At 24.3% G+C, this 26,627-nt stretch overlaps 5 protein-coding genes across 5 annotated transcripts; 1 reads left to right on the forward strand and 4 right to left on the reverse strand.

Annotated features, from left to right (window-relative positions):
• Positions 1-370: 370 nt before the first annotated feature.
• Positions 371-2,230, reverse strand: CDS (cytidine diphosphate-diacylglycerol synthase, putative; the record flags this gene model as incomplete). The annotated part of the gene is made up of 1 exon (XM_029007486.1): positions 371-2,230. One exon carries the CDS (start codon positions 2,228-2,230, stop codon positions 371-373), a length of 1,860 nt encoding a protein of 619 aa, XP_028863870.1.
• A 4,832-nt stretch (positions 2,231-7,062) lies between these two features.
• On the reverse strand, positions 7,063-8,538 carry CELF2 (CUGBP Elav-like family member 2, putative; the record flags this gene model as incomplete). The annotated part of the gene is made up of 1 exon (XM_029007487.1): positions 7,063-8,538. The coding sequence occupies one exon, from the start codon at positions 8,536-8,538 to the stop codon at positions 7,063-7,065; it is 1,476 nt and encodes a 491-aa protein (XP_028863871.1).
• Positions 8,539-14,180: 5,642 nt separating this feature from the next.
• PmUG01_13048700 (conserved Plasmodium protein, unknown function) lies at positions 14,181-16,511 on the forward strand (the record flags this gene model as incomplete). Its single annotated transcript, XM_029007488.1, has 1 exon — positions 14,181-16,511. One exon carries the CDS (start codon positions 14,181-14,183, stop codon positions 16,509-16,511), a length of 2,331 nt encoding a protein of 776 aa, XP_028863872.1.
• A 1,011-nt stretch (positions 16,512-17,522) lies between these two features.
• Positions 17,523-19,790, reverse strand: PmUG01_13048800 (conserved Plasmodium protein, unknown function; the record flags this gene model as incomplete). Its single annotated transcript, XM_029007490.1, has 1 exon — positions 17,523-19,790. The coding sequence occupies one exon, from the start codon at positions 19,788-19,790 to the stop codon at positions 17,523-17,525; it is 2,268 nt and encodes a 755-aa protein (XP_028863873.1).
• A 2,299-nt stretch (positions 19,791-22,089) lies between these two features.
• Positions 22,090-23,865, reverse strand: PmUG01_13048900 (conserved Plasmodium protein, unknown function; the record flags this gene model as incomplete). Its single annotated transcript, XM_029007491.1, has 1 exon — positions 22,090-23,865. The coding sequence occupies one exon, from the start codon at positions 23,863-23,865 to the stop codon at positions 22,090-22,092; it is 1,776 nt and encodes a 591-aa protein (XP_028863874.1).
• Positions 23,866-26,627: the final 2,762 nt, after the last annotated feature.

Below are 26,627 nucleotides of genomic sequence, written 5' to 3' on the forward strand. Positions count from 1 at the left end.
CATTTATTTGATCTATCTTCTGATTAACATAATATATGCTATATATGAAAATGTAAATACAAATTTCCATAATTTTTTTCTTCTTAAATTTTGTAAGATTGCACTTTTTCTTTTTTTTTTTAAATAAAAATAGGTGCACAAAAAAGAAAAAAACATATATCCATGTATTATATATATATACACAAGGTCCTGATTGTAAGGGTTCAAAATTATTTGAGTGTATTAAAAACAAAAAATTTGCGCTAATTTCTTATTTCGCATGCTCTGCGTATGTTATTTAATATATATGATACTCTTATAATGCGTACTATATAGGTCACCATACTATATATGATATTGCTGTACAACTTTCCAACTTCACATGTATTTTTTAACTCAATATCTCGTCATCGTTGCGTACTGGATCTTTTGAAGCAAACTTCTCTTGATTTATTTTCGTATTGATTGTTTTCCTCCTTTTCTTGTCTATCATGTTTTTTAATTGATTAAAAAGACGCATAATTTCCTTATGATCTAGTTTTTGTATTGAATCTATAAGTACATCATACGAATAATGAACTCTACTTTTAATTTTTGCAAATGATTTCAAATAAACATATGTAAACATACCAATAAAAATCTGACAATCTAATCGGTCTGTAAATCCCCCATGCCCTGGAATAGTTTGTCCAAAATCTTTAATTTTCAATGCTCTTTTAAATCCTGAAGCAAAAAATCCACCAAAGGGAGCTAAGAAAGCGGCAAATGCACTGAGAACTAATCCATGTACAGTCATTTTGGTGTAATAAATTTTATCAACTGGTAAGTAATTGGACAAATGGGTCGGTAAAATATACACCTTTTGATGAAAAATAGCATTATCTTCGCAATCACTTGTAAACATTGTGTAAAAGGGGATAAAAGAAATATTATTTTGGGGGCATGCAAAATATTTATAATGCTGTAAACACCGGGTTGCAAATACACCCCATAAAATTGTTATAATAGACGAACCTACAAAACCTTCAACTGTTTTCTTAGGGGATAATTCAATTAATTGAGTTTTTCCAAATAAAATTCCAAATATATATGCAAATGTGTCATTTACTACAACTGAGGATACAGGAATAAAAAACCAAATTAAACCAGAATAAATATTTGCAATATGCATTAAGGATTGAGTTACAACAAGTAAGGAGGTTAATAATATAATTCCTATTTGAGAAAACTGGTATCTCATAGAAAATTTTCTTAAGGATAATATAAACCAAACAAACCCCCAAAATGCTAATATAAACATATTTATCGAATGATATTTTAACAAATATTTAAACAAACGAAATTGATGATTTAATCTTGGTAATGCCCACGGTATTCCCCATGCTAATATGGTTAAGATAAACCAATACCATCTTATATAAAATATTTGAGGTAATTTTTTATCTTTATTTTCTATACTTTTTAAAGATACAATTTCATTATATACTACAGTAACCGATAATAAAACTAGTATACACAAATAAAAATGTCCCAAGGCTAATATAAAAAAACAAAAAAATAATATAACACATGACCAAATGAATCTTACTTTAAATGTTTCTAATTTCGATTTTGAGTTTTCTTTTGGTGCATAACTATTAATATTATTATTGGTATCATCTTGATTAGTAATAAGTGTTTTATATTTACTAGAATTATGTGCTCCTCTATAATAACCATAAAATCTCATAAAATTCGTAAATCTACTATTTGTATTTTTCATATTAATGTATTCTTTCATTTGTTTTATATCTTTATAATATTTCATATCTTTATAAACTTTTTTTTTTTTAATTTCATTTTTCGAATCACCTTTGTTCACACTTAAATCTTCTGTGAGTACATTCTTCCCGATTAATTCATCAGTACTTCTTTTTTTTTTACCAGCATTATTGGTACTGTTACTGTTACTGTTGTTGTTATTGTTTTTGTCACTGTTATTATCATTGCCATTCTCATCGTTATTGTTATAGTTATGCGTAGTTATAGGACTACTAGGAGCCATTATCATTACGTCATCTTCTGTACAATCTTTTTTGCAATATTTATTTTTGATTGTTCTTTTAACGGGACCTTGTTTTTCCTCAGTAATATCATCTCGACTATCTTTTCTTCCCTTTTTTTTTTTTTTTTTTTCCTCATTAATATTTTCTATAAAAGAACCTTTTGTAGAAGTACTATTTTTCCTGTTCTTTTCATTTCTATCTTGCATTGTTTCCTTTTAATTATCTGTACTAAACCATCTTACATATTAACTACGTTCATTTAAGAAGTAGTCTAAATCTTCTCAACGTTACACATACATACATATACATTTATATATATGCACAAGTACTGAGACTACTGCTGGTACATTCAAAGCGCTTTTTAAAAAAATGGCACAAGTGGTCACGTACTTTTTTATAACTATAAACACTTATATTCTCTGCGTATATGTTTCTATGGGAACATGCATTTATATACGTTTCCATCTATTTCTTACATGTTTATATATGTTTTTATGTTCACGCATATATTTTACATATATATATATATACACGTACGTACATATATATATATATATGCTTATATATATGCTTATATAAACATTTGTTTAATCACACACAAGGATTTTTTGTCAAAATTGAACGTACACTATAAAAGGAGAATTTCATATCTACCTCAAAATGTAATTCGATTGAAACTCATTGAAAAAATGGACTGATAAACAGAAATCTTTTAAAAGAAATACATATAATATATATGTATATACATATATATATATGTACGTTCATTTATTTATTTAGTTATACACAATAATTTATCATTCTTTAACATAAACCTCACACCAAAAAAAAAAGAAAAAAGGAGGATCATAAAATAAATGAAATATTGATTACAAAAAGGTACATCACCTGTATATATGTATATATGTAAATATGTAAAAACGTTTGCCTAAATTTGTGCGATAAAAACTGTTATTTCGATAATTAAACATGTACTATATATATATATATATATATATATATATATATATATATATACAATACATATATATATTAATAATTTATGGAATGCAGCTTTGTTTTATTATTTTTATAGTTTTGGAAAGAAGGTATATAAAATTCAAAAAAAAAAAATTATTTTTTTATTAACTTACGTAAAATACGAAATTTTGCTTTTGTTGTTAATCACATATTAACAGTTCATATGTAAATTGTAAGTTTTAACAATAAAAAAAAAAAAAATTAATGTAATTATGAAGCTCAAAAGAACAATGAAAAGTGAAAATTGGAATTTTATAAAAAATTAAAGATACAAAAGGATATACAAATATATATATGTACGTATGAATTTATATATTTTGTGTAAAATAATGTCATTTTAATTTTCGTACTTAAGTTAATAGCGTATTGTAAAATGCATTTAACAGTAAAAGAACAAAATTTATAAACATAAGTACATATATATTACGCACATATTTAAATTGTAGATATAATTATTGCACATACAATTATCGTACATACAATTATCGTACATACAATTATCGTACGTACATATCGCTCATATGTATATTTTACCTAAGCATTTAGTACGTACAATATACATATCATGTCATACATATTAAATACATATCACAGTATGTACATATATAAGGGCAAACACAAAAAATAAAAAAGCTAATAAAAACAGTACAGTAAAAGATTCATATAAAATAATGCCACAAGAATTAAAAAAAAAAGATGCTGTAAAAAAAGTAAAAGAAAAAGTAAAAAGCACAATAAAAGTAGAATAAGCCAATAAAAAAGAGGAGTTACGAAAATGTTAAAAAATGATGGAAGATTTGACAATCATTGAAGGAACATGGTATATATTATCATATAAAAGAATTTTTCAGAAAAAATAAGTATGAGAAAATATTTTTGAACTGCAAACATATATGCAATGTACTTATTCCTTGAAAGAGAAAAAAAAAAGGAATGTTTATACATATAAACACATACGTAAAAAATACACATATAAATGTACGTATATACGTATGTATATATATATATATATATGTATATAGATATAAATATTTACAAACGTGTGTATGAGTAAAGAGAAAAAGACGCTAATTCATGAGTAGTAAAAAATTGTTAGGAAGATTTTTTTATGTGCTTATCATGCTTTAAGAAGTTTAATAATTATAATGATTTTTTTAATTTTCTTTTAATTATATTGTGAATTAGTTTTGTTCATTATTTAAATGTGTATGTATGAACATTTACGAATATATACATATATATAAGTACCTTTTTTATTTTGAATTAAGAAAATTAAATATTTGTTGAAACCTTATAAATTATAACGAAGAAATGCATCTAGTATTGTTAAATAAATGTATTCACTTTTAGCTTTTACTTTTTTTTTTTTTTAAATATATATCTTTTTATATGTGTAACTTGCAGAGTTTTTTGGAGCTTATAAATTTCTTGTTATATGTGCCATTTGTACTATAATATATTAACAAGTTAATGAGTTAATGAATTTATGTAATGTATATACATAACGAGGTTGAGAAAAGCACGTCGTCTGTAATAAGTTCTCATACGTGTACGTTAAAGGAAAATTTGTAAAATGTTATTCTTCGTATCAAAGTACTTTTTTTTTCGAATTCGTTAGATTACTATATAGTTCATGTTTTTTTAAAAAAAAGTTTACGAGCATGTGTATATTGAAAAGGAAAATTTTGTTATAAAAATATTTTTTCAATCCAAAAAAAGAGGAGAAATAGAAAAAGAAAAGAAAAATATAATAAAAACAATTCATCCATTTTTAAATTATTTTTATTTTAAAGTATATGTTACTAAAAATAAAAAAAAAAAAATTTACACCGTAAATATATAGAAGCAGGGTTGCTATAACTAATGCATACCAATGAGTACAAGTTTCGGTATGTAGGATGTACACATCTACCCCTTTTTTTAAAAACATTTTTGTGCTTTTTTTTCTAAAATTTAAAATTTTATTATTATATTAAAATATTTGTAATTCCACTTTTTGTTTTAATAAAGATGTGCTATGGGACATGTGGAGTAACATAAATGGAAGGTGAAAGTGAGCTAACATGAGAACATACATGTACATATATATATATACGCATACATGTTCTATCTACGTGCACATATTTATACACGTAGATATATGCGTTTAAGTATATATGTGCGAATGTACACCTAAAATGTATCCATGAAACTTCTCTTTATTTTGCAAATATGTTCTGTGTAAACATGGATCTATATATATGCATTACGGAAGAGCTAACTTATAATGTGTTTATTTCCATTCATAAGAATTTACATTATTAACAGAACCCTGTTTAAACACTAAACATACTATTTTTTCTTAAAATGACATTCCACTATTAAATAAGATTAATATATATTTAAGTATTTTTTTTTTTTTTTTTTTGTTAATTTTGTACATTTTCTGGTAAGTTTTCAAAATAATACTTTTCTTTTTAGAAAATATATTTCATCAGTAAGAATGATAAAAAATGATATATTGGTAGATAAATAAATAAATAAATAAACAGCTGAGTACGTAAAAATATTGCACCCTTCTGTTTATAGGAATTTAAACTGCGCATTATATATACTTATCTGTCTGCATGTACATGCATATTACATATATTCCTACATGTATGTCTGAATGCATAAATATATATGTAAATACATATGTGTGCATGTACATGTAAATGCGCAGGTTTGTGTATATGCATGGGTACATATATATACATGGGATGTAACTGAACAAGAATACTTTAACTTCACATTTTTGAACGTATATAAATTATGTGTAATATTATATATTGCACTATATATTGTATATAATACTATTATATATATATATATATATATATATATATATATTATGCTTTATACTATAAAAATCATTTAATAAAAAAAAGAAAAAATGCTTTATTAAAATCTACTTTTAAACATACACACGTACTAATGTACATATGCAAAATATATACAATATTGTTATTACACATTTAAACATGTAATTAAAAAATAAACGAAATATAATATAGCTAGATAACAAAAGCTAATGATACACATTGCACATGGATTAATATTCATGATTTTATGAAACATGGCATTAACAACTTTTACAAAAAATTATGAATTCGTGCACAAGTTAAAATAAAAAAAATAAAAATATAATAAAAAAAAAAAAAAAAGAAAAAAAAAAGTTAAAACTGCATGTAAATTATAATATCATATTAAACATGCCAACAAACCCATTTTCAATTTCATTTTTTTTTTTCTTTTTTTTTTCATAAATTTCAAAACACACATTAATTTACGCTTTTGATATTTGTTGAAATAACATAAACTATACATGAAAAGTGTTTCACATATAATGTTTGCACATTAATGAATATATAATTAAGTGTGCACGTACGTATGTATGTATGTATATATATGTACGTAATATATGTATGTGTATATACGTAATTAGTATATACGCATACGTGCCCATAAACAGATTTGTGCAAATCTAATTGTGGATGTACAAAATTGGAATATTCATATTAAGGTTGTACGTAACATATACATTTATACGTATACGTATAAGTGTACATATAAATATACGTTAATGTATGTATGTACATGTATACGTGTACACAGTACACATTACATAGTGGAACTACAAAAAATTCATGGATGTAATCAAATAAGAAGCCATGAAAAAGGCATATAAAGTCTGTGCGTTTAACCTGTTTGTGGCCATTATATACATGCTCAAATTTTCTTTTCCATATCTCATATTATGTTGACTTTGTTAACTCTATTTGTGCATATTGTTCGTCTATGTTTGCGCAGTTCTACTTCTAAAAATTCTTGCTGTCAATTGTGTCTTTCACAATTGGTATATGTACACATATACATATACATATATATATATATATATATACATATAGGATTATATATGTGGATCCATACATCTGGAACACATATCTGAAACATGCATACCACAAAAAGCGTACTATTCCAGCAGCTTCCAAAACTGGATCTACGTATGGGCTGGTGAGTTCATAAAGTTTCTCCTATTTTCTGGATTTGTTAATGTGCTCCTTTGACTTAACAAAGCCTGCACATACTGCTCTTCTCCTTTTTTTATAGTAACTTTTAATTTCTTTTTATGAGCTAAAAAGCCGTTCATATATTTCACTGCATTAATTGCACTATCCACATTGTCATAAGAAACAAAAGCAAAGCCTCTATTTCTTCCTGTATCCTTTTCTGTAGCGATATGTGCAGATATAATATTTCCAAAAGGAGAAAATGCAGCTAATAAATCATTTTGTGTCCATTCATTTGGAATATGAAAAATAAAAATATTTGCTCCTACAGGTCCTGATACTTCATTCATATTTAATGGATTTATAAAATCTTCATCCATTTTTCTAGGTTTATGCCATTGGGTTTGTCCAGTTATTTCATTATGATAGTAGGGTCTTCCCTCTTCTTTTGAAAAATATTGTTTCCAAGGTGAGGACGCTGTATTGTTTGTATTTCTTTGTCGGTTTCCGTTATTTTGTAAATTATAGTTCATATGTAGGGGATATCTATTAAAAGAGTTTACATGCATATTTTTAAATTGTTGGGTCTGTATATATGCACCATTATTATTATTATTATTATTTCCTGGATTGTTGTTACCATTGTTTCCATTATTATAGTTATTATTGCCGTTATTATTGCCATTATTATTGCCATTATTATTGTTATTGAGGTTTCCCTTATTTAATGGATTTAATAATGTTCTATTAAACAACTGTTTTTCCTGTTGCTGATTTTTCATTTCTGCAAATCGGACCTCAATAGGTTTTTCGGAATTTTCAATAGCTAATTTTCCATTTAAATTTTGTATGGCAAATATTCCTTGCTCTTTATAAGCATAATTAACGAATGCACACCTTTTACTAACACCATTCGAATTTTTCATTATATAAACTTCTGTAACATTTCCATATCGATTAAATATATTTCTTATCTGTTCTTCTGTTATATCTTTTGGTAAGGATCCTACAAATAACTTCGAATCATTTTCATTTGCATTATTCATATTCACTCCATACTTTTCTAACTCTCCTATTGCAAACTTAACTATTAAAGGGCCTAACGTTTCACATAGAACTTTTTTCCCATGTAAATCTTGTATTGCCTTTTGAGCATAGTATATAGATTCCATTAACACAAATACATTTGCTCTGTTTGTATTAGGTTTCTTATCTTTTATAGAAACAACATCTTTTATATTTCCATATTCTTCAAATATAATTTTTATATCGTTTTCCGTTAAATTTTTGGGAATTGAGCTAACGAATAATTTTGTAGGTATCGACGGTGCTGGGTTATATGGGTTATTGTTCATTTGATAGTTACAATGCTGCTGTTCGCTTATTCTTGCCTCACTATATGAAGATTCATTTTTCTCAGTGCAATATTGCTGTGTGTTGCTGTTCAATGTGTTCATAGTATTCATGCTGCAGCTCATAATTTATAATCAAGCATACACATACGCATACATATACACACACGCATACATATACACACACGCATACATATACGCAAACATATACTTATACATAATACATATACTTGCATACACATATACGTGCATACATATACGTATATATGAATATAACTTAAATAAAATTTGCAAAAAGAAAGTAAACATGAAAAAATGTAAAAGGTAAAAAAGAATGAAAAAAAGATGAAAAAAGGATAAAATTAAAAAAGAATGAAAAAGGAAAAAAAGGAAAGAAAAAAGAAAAAAGGAAAGAAAAAAGAAAAAAGAAAAAAGGAAAGAAAAAAGAAAAAAGAAAAAAGGAAAGAAAAAAGAAAAAAGAAAAAAGGAAAGAAAAAAGAAAAAAGAAAAAAGAAAGAAAAGAAAAAAGAAAAAAGGAAAGAAAAAAGAAAAAAGAAAAAAGGAAAGAAAAAAGAAAAAAGGAAAAAGGAAAAAGGAAAAAGAAAGAAAAGAAAAGAAAGAATACTCTTAAAAATATATATCCTAAAATATGCATAAATTATTTACACAAAATTTTCATTTCATAAGGGTACGCTTTAAGTACATTCTTTTGCATATATATATCTATATATATATAATACTGCTATTACATTATGTATATTATTAAAATAATTTGGTGAAGAAAAATTATTAAATGGAAAAACTTTTTTCTCATAAGATAAAATTTTTTTTTTCTATATTTTTCTTTATGTGCTGTACTGTGTTTTTTTTTTTTTTTTTTAAATTTTTTTTTTGATTAATTCCTCTTTTTTTGTTTTTATGTGTTTGTTTTTTTACTTTTATTATAATCTTTTCATTTTTTATTTTTTCATTTTTTAGTTTTGTATTTATTGAAATCTGTAAGAAATGTTAACTGCTCGTTTATTTTATACTATTACTTTTGACGAATGTACAATGCAAATATATATATTTATATATATATGTATACGTAGTGTATATGTGCATATTGCCTTTTATGTAGGTAGCATATATATACATATTGCATATAACTCTTATTGTGTACACTTAAGTATTTATATACATTTCAGTACAAGTGAATATTAAAGTTTGGGAGGTGGAATTGCTTTATCCTATTTCATGCAATTCATGCTCTCTATGTTATATGCAATGTTATCATCTACCTTTTTTACATTGAAAAATGAGGAGAAAGGCTTTTCCTAAACTTTTGTGCAAAAAAGCAAATTTATTTCTATGTCGATTCGCTCCCTTAAGCAAATAGCCCTTTTTTTCTTTTATTTCTTCAATGATAATTTAACATTAAATATGAATTCTGAAAAAAAATGAATTTTTTTTACCTATCACGGTGCATATACATATATATATATACGTACATGTGAGCACATTTACATATTCAAATATATATATATATATATATATATATTCAGGCACTTTAGTATGTTACTACTCACAAATTTATATATTTATTTAAATAACTATGTATGAAATAAAATTATCTTAATTTAGCACTATCTTTAGAAAAGCATATATCAGTAGTATCATTACTGCTATTGCTCGATGCGGTCATTGCACCTGGCATAATTTTTATTACATTATGTTTTATCTTTGTTTTTACCTATTTATTTCCTCTAATTTTAGTCAATTTTGTTCAATTTTTTTTTTTTATTGCTATAAAAGGATCGTATAAATTTCATTGAAAGGTGCTTTTCTCTTGATGTGCAATGTAATTTTTTATAATATAATAACAAAATATGATTTCCATCAAATTTTTGGAAGATAACTTAGAGCATAATTCATGTGCAATAATGTTATAACTGTTCTTAACAATAAATTATTATTATTATTATTTTTTTTTTTTTGATATTATTCCAGGAAATATATTATTTTCTCGTGTTATACCATTTCAGTGTTATGGGAAAACGCAAAAATCAATTAGTTTCATTGAAACTTTTTTTTGTACTTGCATGAATATGTATATTATAAACACACTATGAACTAGGTACCATAACACTGCTCCCTTTTACTTAATATTAAAATTTATCTATTTAATTTTTGATAGAAAAGTTTCTTACTTAAATGAAATAGGATATACTATTTTTATAAAGTTCCTATTTTATTTTTTTATATATAAATATTGTAAGAATTTTAATGAACGTATTAATTAGTGTACTTAATAACTTGTTTAACAATGAAAAATATCATTTATTATATATTCAAGAATTTTGTACTACTACAAAATTTTCTTTTCACATCTTGGATATTTTTGTTTTTGGAATACTCAAACTTTTTTTACTTTTTTAAATTAACTCTAAATTTATTTAAAATATAGTTAAGTTCGTTTACCTAATATATCTCGTATATATATTGCAGTTTTGCCCAATATTTACTCTTTCAGTTTATTGTTCAAGGCAAAATTTCCATCAAATAGGCTAAAAAATTAATTTTTTTTCCTTTTTTAAATATGTTATTTAAAAAATAATAAAAAAAATTACTATAGAATAAAAAGAAAAAAAAAAAAAAAAAAAAAAATATAGCTTTTCAATTTTTTCCAGTGAACTTTTTATATATCAGGAATTTTAGTACATCGAAATTTATTCAAGGCAACATGAATATATTACATTTTAATTTAATATTATAAACTTTTTTTTGTTATACAAAATAATAATTAAAAATTTAGAGATGTATAAAAAAAAAAAAAAAAAACAACAATATAATAATATAATAAGGAAACTAAATACACCCGGGTATATTTACATCTTCAATTTTGATTTGGAAAAATAAAAGATAGTGCTAGGGAAATGGAAAAGATAAAAAGGAAAAAAGAAAAATATAGAAAATAAAATGATTAATGAAAAGAACTGAATAAAAAAAAAAAAGAAAAAGGATAAGCAGTGAAAATATTATAAAGAAAAAAAATATATAGAAAAAGAATTCACATAAAACTGTTACAATGAATTATAAAATATAGTATACTTAAAAAGGAAAAACTATATAATAATATTCTGTAGTAGATATATATAATATGAAATATGTTAAAAAAAAAAAAATAATAATGCTATTATTTTTTAGTTGGGAAAATGTGTTAATCAATTTAGTAATTTTTAACATAAGCATACGCACTAAATATTTTATTTTATAAATGTAATAATTGAAAAAACATGTTCAATTTTTTTTAATTTAATTATATTTGTAATCATGTATTAGTCTTTGTTTTATTTATTTTTTAGTAGCCTTATTGTATTATTTTTTGCATGTTGTTATTTTGTCATTTTGTACCCCTTACTAATTTTTTTTTTTTTTTATAATTTGTGTTGTGTGCATATATCTAATAAAAGCAAACTAATCCCAATGAAAGGACACATTCAAATGGATAATTTTTAGACATTCAAAAACCATAATACATAAATATATAGGAAAAAATTGGTTACATTAATGCGTGATTATACATTCGAAATATATAATAAGAAAAATAATTAATAATGAAAATAAAGTAAAAATAATAATAATAATTAATAAATAAATAGTGAACTACAAAGCAAAATTGTAAGTCTGGAAATGAAAAAAATATAAAATAAATGAGCAGCTTAAATATGCGCTGACGAAATTTTACATTATGTATATATTGAGGAAAAATGGAAATTTACAAATTTCAGTGCATAAATTTGCTATTTTAATATTTAAAAGAAAGGAAATAATTATTATTTTCTTTAATACGTCTTATAGTATATACCCCTTTTTTCCTTTTTTATCCCTGTTTTATCCTTATTTCATACCTTTTTCAACTTAAAATGCATTACTATAGAGGACAAGTTTTATCTTATGTAGCATAAAACATGTACATGTGTATGTGTACATATATTTATACATATGTTTATATGTGCCTTTTTATTACAAATTGAAAGATTCGTCTTTCGATCTTTTGATTTTTTTCCTCTTAAACGTAAAAGCAATTTTCATCTTAATTTATTTTTTTAATTTTGTAACTATTCTAATCCCCTTGTCTTATGAAAGTTACACATATATAATTTAATGTAATTTTTTGCAAGATTTTATTTATGGTCTTATAAAATATTCTCAAAAAATGAGTATTCAATATTACAGGACAAAATTTTGTCTAATAAATGAATGTTTTTCGTTTAAAATTTTAAATATAAATTATTTTAAATTATGATATGGAAAATAAAAAATGACATAATATTCTCAAAGCAAAAGTGTACGTTGGACAAAACACACTTGAGAAATGTTTTATATTCATCGCTTACTCATGTTCTTATTATTATTACAGTTATTCTTCATTTTATTATGCTTTTTTACCCCATTTAAGTTTATGAAAAAGTATTGCATAGTTGCTCGTAACATTATTCTTTAATTTTTTGTAATTAGGTGGAAAAGAAATTAAAATTTTGCCTCTTTTTATATGTGTTAATAGGTCTCATAAGACACAGGGGATTTCTTTTTTTTTAATAAATCGATATATAATAATTACGTATAAATATTATACATTCCAAGCTTTTTTTGAACCACATATGTCATTAAATATTTTTAAAGTTAATATTAAGAATTTTTCCAAGATTTGGTATATGCTGAAAAAATCATTATTGTTAAATTCTGCAAAAGTTAAATTTATTTATTCTTAGTACCTCTGTTTAACTGTTCATAATATATAGCTGAACAACGCACAGTGTTATTAAAATATAATTTTATTAAAGAGTAACTTCAACACCAAATGAAATACGAATAATATATATGAACTGTTAATAAGATGTGTCAGTGTTCCATCTTTCTATTTTTTTTTTTCTGTTTTCTTCTTGTTCTTTTAATAAATTGTAGTTCTTTTAAATTATTTTAAATTTCAGTTTCTTGAATTTTATTTTTGTGATACTTTCCTTTTCCTTTTATTTTTCCTGTTTAAAATTCATGTGATTAAATGTATATAGTTTAATTACCTATATGTGCAATAAAAATATAGGTTTTCTATTTTTTTTTTTCAGCAATCAAGCTTTTTAAATTAAGACTTTTTTTTTCTTGCGTGTTCATGCAATATTGAAAAAATGAGAGAGGAAAAAAAAAAAAAAAATACATAAATAAATTAAAATAAATTTAAATTAAAACAAAATAAAATAAAATAAAATGGAATAAAATAAAAAATTCGATGGATAAAAACAAATTGGTTAAGCCGACTTTGTTTGACAGCTCTTTTGAAGTAATTTTTTTGTACTTACAAAATAGCGTTACTGTTAACACGTGTATTGGGAGATCATCGTAGCGTTTCTTAAATTATAATTGGAAGAATATAACAAAAAATATTATAGCTTGACAAACTGTGACTTAAAAAAAATGCCAGTTTATATACTATGACACGTTGAATTGTTTTACATGCACGTAAGAACATATTGCTTCTCGCATTTTGTGGTGTGTGTAATTATGGATGGGGGGAAAACATTTTATTATAATCTGTAGCATTGTATTAAATAGTATACATGAGCAGTTCTTCACCTATATAGCAATATGCCATTTGTTCAATAAACATATGTGCATATCTGTATATGCGTACATGTTCATATGTGCCCATACGTAAATATATATATATATGCTTATATATTTATGTATACCACTTCAAGCTGATTATGGCTATTTAAATGACGGTAAAGGGGAAAATTTATTTTCTTTTTTTTAACAAAAGGTACTATAACCCCCCCAGTAAAAGGAAATGGAGCAAGCAGAACGATAAATATAAAACAAGAAGACCATTAGCAGAAAATGTGAACGTGCACAAAATTAATATTAAGGGAGAGTACTGGAAACAGAAACATGTAAATAAACAGTTTGTAGTAGAAAATGGAAATACAGATATGATAAACGAGAGAACTAGTTTAAATTTTTTCGGTTATCCCAATATATCATTACATAGCAAATTAGGTGGTAGTTTATATATAGAACAGATGGATCACATAACATTATGTGTAATTATGAATAAATGTATAAAAGAAAATATAAGTGAGAGCTATATTTGGAAGAGTTTATTAAATAGGTGCACAAATATTGCTCATAAAATAAATGGAAATATTTTAAGTTATATTTTTAAATATTCTTCTCAGTCTGATTATTATAATCATTATTTTTTTCTTACAATGCTTGGGAATATCTCAACGAATTTATATTCTTTTAATATAAAAAGTTGTTCAAACATATTGTACGCTATGAATCATAATTCTAATTTTTTCAATGAAGAAATTTATAATAAAATTATTCAGCATAGTTCATTGCTAATCTTGAATAGAAATGATATTGATATTAATAATATTCTGTCTATAGTCAATTCTTTTTTTTGTTATTATAGAACTAATTCCAATGATAGTTCTAATTGTGCGCATATTTCTAAAAATATAAATAACACATATTTATTATTTGATAGTATTGCGAAAACGTTTAGTAAGTACGATTTAGGTCTAAGTGAAATTGACCTTGTGTGTTCGTCTTTATTAGTCTTTTGCCTATTAGATAGAACAAATTTATTCTTTCAAGAAAGAAACAAAGATGTTATAAACAAATTATCAGGTTATCTAAATGATCATATAGAAAAATTAAATATAAAACATATTTCTATTTTATGTTTCTCTAATTCGATTTTTAAATGTAGTAGACAACAATTAAGATGGAATTATATATTTCGAAAAATAGAAAAAGATTGTCATTTGTTAGATAGTAACTACCTAGGTATTTTATTTTATTCATTAAAAGATAAATTAGTGAAGAGCAAACATATTTATAAAATTATTTATAATAACGTTTTAAATGATATAAATGTAGCTTCCATGGACAGCATAGGTTTAGTAACATACACTTTTTTAAAATACAGCACTTTAAGAGAACCATATAATATCATCACGAAACGGAATGGTCATAATGACAGTTTAGGAAAAGAAAAGGAAAGAAATAAAAAAAACGAAAATGTTGGTGGAAGCAATGAAGAGAACATAACAGGAATTAATAACTGCACACAAGGGGTGGAAAATGTACAGGTAAAATTAAGCCACTCTTTTAACCTATTTAACGACTTTTTATATGGTAAGATAAAATATAATATAAGTAATTTTAGCATATTTCAAATATACTTAATTTTTAAAGGATTATATGAAACAAAGTTATGTAATGATAAAGTAGAGCAATTAAAAGCTCATTTTGTAAAAGAGATAAACAAAAAGATTTATTCTATACCTATATATTTATTGTCTTATTTTATGAAAATTATAACAGTTAATAGTATAAAAAATAATGAATTAATAAAATCCTTAAAAGATGTTAGCATAATATATTTGATGGTTTATAAAAATATAAACATATATGATAGTGACTATAGAATTAATGAAAACTCTTCATTAATAGAAGAATATTATAACAGCATATGTAATGACGATAATAAGATAAAAAGTGATATAACCTTTATATATGATGAAAAAAAAAAGGAGGTAAATTATTTATCAGATAAATATTTAATAAACCCCCAAACATTTAAATTACAATTTAAATATTTAAATGAAAAGTTTGGAATACAAAAAGAACAAATTGAAAAAATATTCCAGCATTCTAAAAATTTTTTTTTTAATTATTACTTGAAAGAAAAACAGCTAGCCAATTTTTTTTATTTTTGCACATTAATGGACAAAAAAAATTCACTAGATTATTTTAATGAAATGAAAAAAATAACAGAACATAGAATAATACAGAGAGAATTGAAATTTAGTCCTAATAGTATTTTATACATTTTCAAAACATTAGATTATTTGGGAATGATTCAGGGAAAGAATAATTTTTTCAATTTACTTTTAAAACAGTTGTGTGATGGAATATTTTCCATTAATATTTTCACTTGTTGTGAGTTTCTCACATTATTTTATAAAAATAAAATTACGCATTATTATTTTTTAAAAAAGGCAAGCTATATAGTTAACATGAATAGGTACTACTAAAAATATATATATATATATATATATATGTATATATATGTGGCATGAACGTGCACAGATTTACCTTTACACCATATATATTATTATGTATGTATATGTAAAAAGACATATATAATAAATAATCAAATCACTGTGCACACTAATAATGTGCACATATGAATACTACATGAAATAATGAATATACTCGTGCGCATGTATGTATGCACACAAACATCACTAGGCACAAATAGGGTATATTGACGTACAACAAAGTGTGTACGTGTAGGTGTATGTAAATGTGAATTAAAATGAATATGTTTGTAATTGTTCAAGTAGCTGTGTATATAGTGTATATGTAATGTGTATGTAATGTATATGTACATATATACATATGCAGAACAAAAATAAAATTTTATTTTTGTAGGTACGATTTAAGTAAACATTCACTAATAAGCATTAAAAGCATGATTTTTGAATTAAAGAATTTGCTTTAAAAAAAAAAAAAATATTACAAGATTAAAAGATTATAATACAAGATTGGAAGTTTATAATACAAGATTGGAAGTTTATAAATTTTTTAGGGGGAAGCAGGGAAAATAATATTTTTAATTTCTCATATTATTTAACATAAAAATATAACACGTGCTCCACATATGTCATTGTTTTTATCCTTGTTCTCCTTCCTTGCTAAAGGTTTTTGCTTTTGTATACACGCGAAAATGCTTGAGATAATGTTATTACAGGTATATCAGATGTGCACTTGTTCATTTCATTTTTTCTTAATTTTGATATATATATTTTTTTTTCTTTTCTGTTCGTTTAATCCCTTTTACTTATGTAGTAATTCAAGACATCATTTGATCAATACTTATTATTTACTTCCTTTATTCTTAGTCTGTAATCTTTGCATTTTCGCGTTTCTTTTTCTTCGCTTTGGTGTTTTTCAATTTGTTTTTTTTCATCTTCTTTCCTCTTTTACTTCCTCTTTCTTTCCTTCTTTCTCTTTCGCATTCTCTTCCTCCCGTTTTTTCCCTTTCAGTCCTTGTTATACACTTTTTGCTCGAAACCTTTGTACACAACCTGAATACTGTCCTTATCGATTTCGTACTTTTGCGTATTATCCTCTTCATATTTATAAATACTGAAAACTACTACACTAGCATTTTTCATTTTGCGATTTTTTGCCGTGTGTGGATAGTTCAAGAATATTTTAAAGAAGTTTAGAAACCATAAACTATGACCGAAAATAATGAAAATATCATTCTCATTATTAAATATATATGACAAGGTATCTAAGAATCTATTTTGGGAATAATTTCTTCTTAGTTTTACATTTTCATCAATTAAATCAACTATATCTTTATGCAAAAACTTTTTAACATTAGCAATATCAAATTTTTCATAAAAATTATATAATGGAATTGAATCAGGATTTCTGCTAATTTCTTGCAAAGAATTTAGAACATTAATAGGTTCATCATATTTATTTATTCTTTTATGAAATGAAATTAGGCAACTTGATAAAGCTCTTCTTAAATCTGAGCATAACAATACACTCTTATATTTTGCGTTATTCAAAATATCTATATGATCTTGTACATTCATTTTCTTTATATCTTCATGATTGTATTTTTCCGTTCGTTCTTTTTCGTTAACTGCACATTTTATGGAACTTTCATTTTCTACATCATTTGAATTTTCTGTGCAGATGTTATTATTATCCCCCTTCGTTGGAATTTCATTACTTGTGTTACTACTCCTATTCGTATTTCTTCTCTCTATTCTATGTTTTCTTTGCTGTGAATTTTCATCTTTTTTATTATACTTTTTATTACATTTATTATTATAACTAGCATTACATTTTACATTGGGTAATTCTATCATAATCATATCCCCATCATCACAATCGGTATTCATATAACTATCACCATCAGTTGATAATGCATCATATGTATTAGGTACAGAGGATGTATCACGGTCTCTATTATAACGTATTTTTCCAACAAGACCTCTATAATTAGTTCTATCAACACGGCCTCTACTACATTTCATTCTTGAACCACCTTCTCTATATTTTGTTCTTGTATCATCTACTCTACAATTTGTATCTTCTTTATTCATTTCTTTATTTAAGCCTTCTTCATCCATTTCATGGTTTGTGTATTCTTCATCCATTTCACTATTTGTCTCTTCTTCATCCATTTCACTATTTGTCTCTTCTTCATCCATTTCACTATTTATATCTTCTTCATCCATTTCACTATTTATATCTTCTTCATCCACATCACTGTCCGAGTCCTCTTCATCCATTTCACTATATGTGTCTTCTTCATCCACCTTACTGTTGGTACCTTCTTCTTTATCCACTTTTTCCCCGTTTATTGTGCTTTCTTTTTGTGCCTCTCTATATTTTTCTGTGTTATTATTCCTAACCCTATTTATAGCACCATCACCCCTATCACGTGTTCTTACTGCTCCTTCAAGATACGCCTCTTCTTCATCTGTGGATGTGTTACTATCCTCTTTAGCATAAGTGGAAGGGTTACTAGGATCTACATTCCTTGCAACATTTTCCAAATATTTCATTTGTTTCAATTGTTTCAGTTGTTTCAATTGTTTCAGTTGTTTCAATTGTTTCAATTGTTTCAATTGTTTCAATTGTTTCAGTTGTTTAAAATGTTTCAATTGTTTAAAATGTTTCAATTGTTTCAATTGTTTCAATTGTTTCAATTGTTTCAATAGTTTCAACTTCTTCATTTTTTTCATGTGTTTTATCTGTTTTGAATTGCACAACAGATTATCATTTGAATTTCTGTTAATATCTCCACTTAAAAAATTTGATAGTTCAACTGATTGTTTTATTCCGCTTTTACTTAAAGGGGAATCTATTAGTCCTGACCTTTTACTAAATAGAAATATGATTTCATGTAAGAATACTAATAATATATTTAATAAATTTTTTGTTGTTAATCTCCTATTAAAAACACTATTCCATATTGATTCACTATGTCTTATAAAATATATGGTTTTTATTTGTACATTTTTTCTATTATTATTTTTATCTATGCTGTTATTTACATCATTTTTATTTTCATTTTCATTTTCATCATTATCATTATCAACATTATCATCATTTTCATAATAATTATTTCGGTCGGCTAATTTTTTTTTTCTTTTTCTTCTTTTTTTGGGGATTGTGGAGGATATTTCAATATGCTTAATTTTATTATATAACAAATATCGTTTTAAACAACATAATGCTAATTTTAATTTTATAACTGAATTATCTACTGCTGAAACCATGATATCTGTTAATATAGAAAATTGCAATAATTGTCCCTTAATTCGTGCTATATTGGTACTACTATTATTTTCGTTATTAATTCTCTTCCTATATTTTTCTAATCTTAACTTAAACGTACTTAAATAGTCATTTATAACATTAAAAAATAAAAGAAAAACGAAAGATGAGAACAACACTGGAACAATACTAACGCTCAACTTTCTTAGGACCCTCTTTTGTAAAACATGATTATCTATAAGAAACTATCTTTTCTTTCTGTTATACAAAAAAAGTTTGCTTTTCTCTATTTACAATAATACCGCTTATCTGCTTCATAAGCACGTATATATATCTACGTACATATATCTATATCCGCATATATATATATACATATACATGTACGTGCAACAAATTTATATACGTATATGTGTACATATAGATGCAGTTATAAATATACACTTACATATATATATATATATATATATATATATATATATATATATATATATATATATAATAATAGGATGATGAAAAAGTTTATATTTCTTCTTTTCTTTTTAAGCTACAAAATACTGTAATAAAACGTCTCTTTTAAAAAATGAAAAAAAGTAACTACAACAAAGTATAAATACATAAGTATAGTTATATATATATATATATATATATATATATATATATATATATATATATATAAGGGCATTACTTCAACGAACTTGAGCATGTAATTACCGAGGTTAGATTAGATTTTCATATGGATATTCATAACATATAAGTATATGTATATCTATCTATCTATATATATATATATATCTACCTTTTTATGTTTTATGCATATATAACATATTAAAAAAAAAATTAAAATAATAGTTAACAGAAAAAAATCTAAAAAAAAAAATTTTTTATTTAAAAAAGCACAATAAAATAAAAATTTCTATAGGTTCACATATATATATATGCTATAAAACACGATGGAAAAATAAATGTATAAATATTTAAATATATGTGTTCTTTTTTATATATACTTACTGTATCTTATATTATATATATATACGCATAAAATAAATAATATTAAATGTACATATAAAAGATAGGTACATAATGTATACAATTTATCACAGCATATGGTATAATATATATTATACATTAAAATACAAGGCAGTATATAATTTAATGTAATAATAAAAACTGATATTAAATAATGATTTATTATAAAATATAGCAGAATATATATATCAGAATATTATATATAGTACAAAATAAAACAAAAGGGTTTGTAATGTATATATAATATTATATAGTATTATTTTTTATATAATTTAATAGTCTAAAAAAAATTCAAAAAAAAATAAAATAAAATACATGCGAGCTAAAATAAGAAAGTATGTACATGATATATACTATAAGTATTGGAACTAATCAAAAAAAAAAAAAAAAAAAAAAAAAGATACAAGAAAAATTGTTAAAATATACTTTCCTATTTTCAGTTACAACTTTTTTTTTTTTTCATTTTATTTAATTTTTTTACGTTTTTACCTTTTCTAAGTAAATCGTTTTGTGTTATTGTTTTTATTTACATATAATTTAAAAGTAGAAATTTACGGTTTTATTTTATCGCATTATTACTGCTGTTATATTACATCTGTTATATCTCTTCTGTTATGTTACAGCTGTTATATCTCTTTTGTTATATTACAGCTGTTATATCTCTTCTGTTTTATTACAGCTGTTATATCTCTTCTGTTTTGTTACAATTGTTATATCTCTTCAGGTATATTACAGCTGTTATATCTCTTCTGTTATGTTACAGCTGTTATATCTCTTTTGTTATATTACAGCTGTTATATCTCTTCTGTTTTGTTACATCTGTTATACCTCTTCTGTTATGTTACAACTGTTATACCTCTTCTGTTATGTTACAGCTGCTATATCACTGTCGTTATAACACTGCTGTTATTTATGAACATATATTTTGGCGGTTCATCATTATGTACTGATTGCACTACATTATTTATATACTACTTTAACTTTAAAATAGAAAAATCGTATTAAGAAATTTTTTTTTACGTTTGCGGGTTTTTCATTCTTCGTAGCTTTTTTCCCCTATTTTGCAAATCGTATTTTTTTTTTTTTTTTTCATTTATTTTTTCGTAGTTTTGTTTTTTATTTTTTATTTTAAATTTTGTATTATTTTTGTAGTTTTGTTTTTTGTTTTTTGTTTTTTGTTTTTTATTTTTTCGTATTTTTGTTTTGTTTTTTGTTTTTTATTATATTAGTTGTTTTTTATTTTTCAATTCATCACCTGATCCCTCTCTCCTGTGGCTATTCGATCTTGTTATGCTCATTCTCAATCAAACCCTTATATAACACCCGAACGCTGTCCTTTTCAATTTCATACTTCACTTCATTATCTTCTTTATATTTTAACATATTAAAAACAACAACACCTGAGTTTTGCATTTTGTGCGTTTTTACCTTATGTGCTTGTTTTAGGAAATAATTAAAAAAAAGACGAAACCATAAACTATGTCCAAATATAATGAAAATATTATTATTATTATTAAATATATACGTTAATGTATCTAAAAATTTATTATGTGAAGATGAGGAATAAGGGGGTGGTTTTGCAATTTTAATATTTTTTTTAAATAATTCTTCCACATCTTTGTGTAAGAAATTTTCAATATCAGTACTTATATAATTATTATTATGAAAATCAAATAAAGAAACACAATCTGGATTACCACTGATTTCTTGCAAAGAATTTAATACATGAATTTGTTCATTATATTTATTTATTCTATTATAAAAAGAAATAAAACAGCTAGATATAGCTCTTCTTAAATCAGAACATAAAATAGTGCTTTTGTATTTTGGACTTCTATTAAGAATATCAACATGTTCTTTTAGACTCATATTACCAATATTTGCTTGATTTTGTTTATTTCCTTTTTCATCTTCACTTTCATAATTATACATAACGTTATCATTCCTGTTCCTGCTATTTATGTTATCGGCAATACTTTCCCCATTTTTTTTCCTTTGCATAACTGTATTTCGTTTACAACTATTCATATTGTTAATATCATTACCAAGATGTTCATCATATCCGCTATGAAGATCACTATCATTATATTGGGCATTGTCATTATAGTGTGTATTGTCATTATATTGGGCATTGTCATTATAGTTAGTATTATCATTATAACGAGTATTATCATTATAGTGAGGATTACCATTATAGTGAGGATTACCATTATAGTGAGGATTACCATTATAGTGAGGATTACCATTATGGTGAGGATTACCATTATAATGAATACTTTCATCATTATTCTTTGCTCTTCTGTTGCTCGTGCGGGTATCGCCCCACTTCCACATTTCATTCAACTCAATAACTTGATGTGGGTCACTCTTCATCTGATCATCTACTTTACTGAATTTGTTCATAGGTATATCACAAAAATTATTTTCATTATTAGCATTTTTTTCTTGCTGCAAAAAATTTGACAGTTCAATGGACTGCACGACACCATTATTACTTAAGGGGGAATCTACTAAAACTGATTTCTTACTAAAGAAGAAAAATATCTCATACATTAATACTAGGATAAGATTTGCAAAAGTTTTCATCGAAAATTTTTTGTTAACTACGTTATTCCATACTGATTCACTGTGCCTTATAAAATAAATGGTTTTCACCTGAACATTCTCTTTTCTCTTTTCCACCTTTTTGTTTTTACTGATACCACTATTGACACTGCTCGTGTTGTAAGCATCGATAGTACTCTTCATATTGTTTTTATCCTCCTGTTCGATGTTCGAATAACCGATATAATTATATTTATTAAAAAACAAGTACCTCTTTAAGCAATGAAAGAATATCATAATTTTTGTAAAAAAGTTGACTAATGATACAACCATAATATCTTTTAGTATATGAACATGTAAAAACACCTGCACGAGTCTTTTATCATCACTTATATCTTTTTTTTTTATTTTCTCTTTTCTTGAATTAAAAGTGTAAATATACTCATACACTACATTCGTGATAAACAAAATGAACAAAAACCCCAGAAAAAATACGTGTACCTGCATTTTGTCACTCTATATAAGTATATTATATATAAATAAATATAAATATATAAATAAATATAAATATATAAATAAATATAAATATATAAATAAATATAATATATAAATATATATATATATATATATATATATATATATATATATATATATATATATATATATATATATATAAATAAATATATATACATATATATTACTATTATTAATTACATTCGGGCTAACACACAGTCAATGAGGTGATATAACTTAGGAATTCGTGACACTAATAATAGTAGCAGTAGCGGTAATGATAGCAGTAATAGTAGTAATACGTATTTCACATAATTGTGTCCTTACAAAAATTATGCATTTACTCTCTTTCTTATTAGATTTTTAAGGTTAATTTTTGAACTAGCAAAACAATGAATATATAAAAGAATAATAGAAATTCATTATTCTTATTATAATGTGTGAAATGCTTAAGAAAGGTACATGTAATACCAAAAAAAAAAAAAAAAATAAAAAAATTGAAAAAGAAATAAAAAAGAAACGAAAGAAGGAAATAAACAAAGGAAAAAAATTAAAAAAAAAAAAAATACAAATTACTCGGAAAGGGAACTAAGGTAATCACTCTAAGCGTGGAGACTATAAAACGTACTATATTTTATGTAATTAAAAATGGTAGTTGATAAGTGCAGCATGTGCATATATGTAAACATACATGTGCATATATGTAAACATACATGTGCATATATGTAAACATACATGTACATATATATATATATATATACACTTCAACATATATAATTGCATATATTTATTTTTAAAATCATTTCTACAATTTCAAAGGAAAAATGAATGTCAGCGTAAAAATGAACATGAAGAGGTTTCGTGCATATGTATGCATGTAGCGTATATGTGAATACTAATGTACGTAAGGATATAAGGGCGTATGACGTGCACATGTAAGTATGTACGTATATATATACAAAAAAAGAAGAAAAATAAAATTTACCGTGCTTTCACGCGCGTATGATAATTACAGAGCAAAAATAAGCAAATAAACAAATAAACAAACACATCAAATATATTAGTTCTAAAGAAAAATATTTTTTATTTTTTAAAAAGTTTTCGAGAAAAATAAGTAAATGAATTTAACCTTAACGTAGTGGTAGCTCAATATTGACATCATTCTTCCACAAAAATAAAAAAAAGTCCTTTTTTAGAAAAATTGGCAACGTGGAGAAGCCTTTTTGTATATTCTCTTTCTCTAAGTATATAACGCACTACTACAATTTGCATATTTTAAAAGGGATATCAAATAAATACGTGTTTTATCTTTTTATTAATTTTTCTTAGAAAAATTCTGCCAGTTTTTTTGGTTGAACATTTGGAATGTTAGAAATATTAAAAGTATTAGGAATATATGAAATAAATTATATATACATACATGTAAAAGACTGTTATACATGTATAAACAGTATAAACACCGAAACAACATAAAACAACACAGGGTAGGAAGAAAAAAAATTTCATATAACATATGAACAGGAACAAAGAGTATCAGCAAAAAATTGAAAGATCCCAATAATTTTTAACAGTGAAAGATGAATATTGCGATTATTACAATGTTACAAAGGATTTAAAAAAAAAAGCAAAAAAAAGCAAATGCAACAGAAAAAGAAAAAGAAGAATGCGAAAAAGACATTTTCGTACTTTTTTGCATAAATGCATTATTATATTTTTTATTGCATTTTTTTTTTTTTTTTTAACATTTCCGACATGTTGTAATTTTTTTGTATTTTATAGATAAATCTTATTTTACGTTTCTCATCTAACACGCAGCTTTATATTCGTCACGTTAAATTACAATATATTGCATTATTATATTTTATATTGTATTATATTATTTTATTTTATTATTTTACTTTTATATTTTTTTTTTTTTTTTTTTTTTTTTTTTAATTTTTTCTCATTTGTTTTACTTTTACATGTTATTTATATTGTGCATTTTTTATAAAATTTTTTATGTTTTATTTTTTCTTACCTTTTTCGCTATTCCTTACGTTTTTGTCCCTCCTTACTTTTTCTTGTCTATTCTTCAACCTTTTTTTTTGTTTTTTTTGTTTTATTTTATTACGCCTTCCATTCTGAAATTTCTGTTGAAAATAATTATTTCGTGCTTGAGTAATTAGCAATATGTTGAGCTGTAACCCTTGCCCTTGTAAAGATACAATTTACCTTATTCCCTATTGTTTTTGTGTCCTCTTTTTCAGCTAACACATTCTGCGGAATGAGTTGAATATATTTATTTTATTATTTTACTATTTTACTATTTTATTATTTTATTCTTTTTCTTTTTTTTTTTAATGTGCCACTTGCGTCAAAATAAGGCTTATTATAACTGTGCCATTATTCATATATGTTAATCCTTCCGCCGAAAAAAAAAAAAAAAAGAACTATACCAATGAAAAATATGTGAATCAACATACACATATAGACATATATGCGCACATGCATACAAGCATACATGAACACAGGAAGACTTACACAAATAAATATAAGTTCGTGTAAATAACCGCATAAGCATATATATATATATATATGCATGTACAGGCGTAAGTATATATGTATGTACTTTGCACTGCGTTGGCTTTATCCCTTTCTTGGGGCTCATTTTTTAGGGTTTAAAAAATTGTATTTTTTTTTCATAATTTCTTTAAATGCTTCTTTATTGGAATAAAATTCATAATCCTTCTTATGGCCATGCTGAGGATTTCTTTTCA

The sequence above is a fragment of the Plasmodium malariae genome, assembly GCF_900090045.1.
Source record: "Plasmodium malariae genome assembly, chromosome: 13".
Lineage (NCBI taxonomy): Eukaryota > Apicomplexa > Aconoidasida > Haemosporida > Plasmodiidae > Plasmodium > Plasmodium malariae.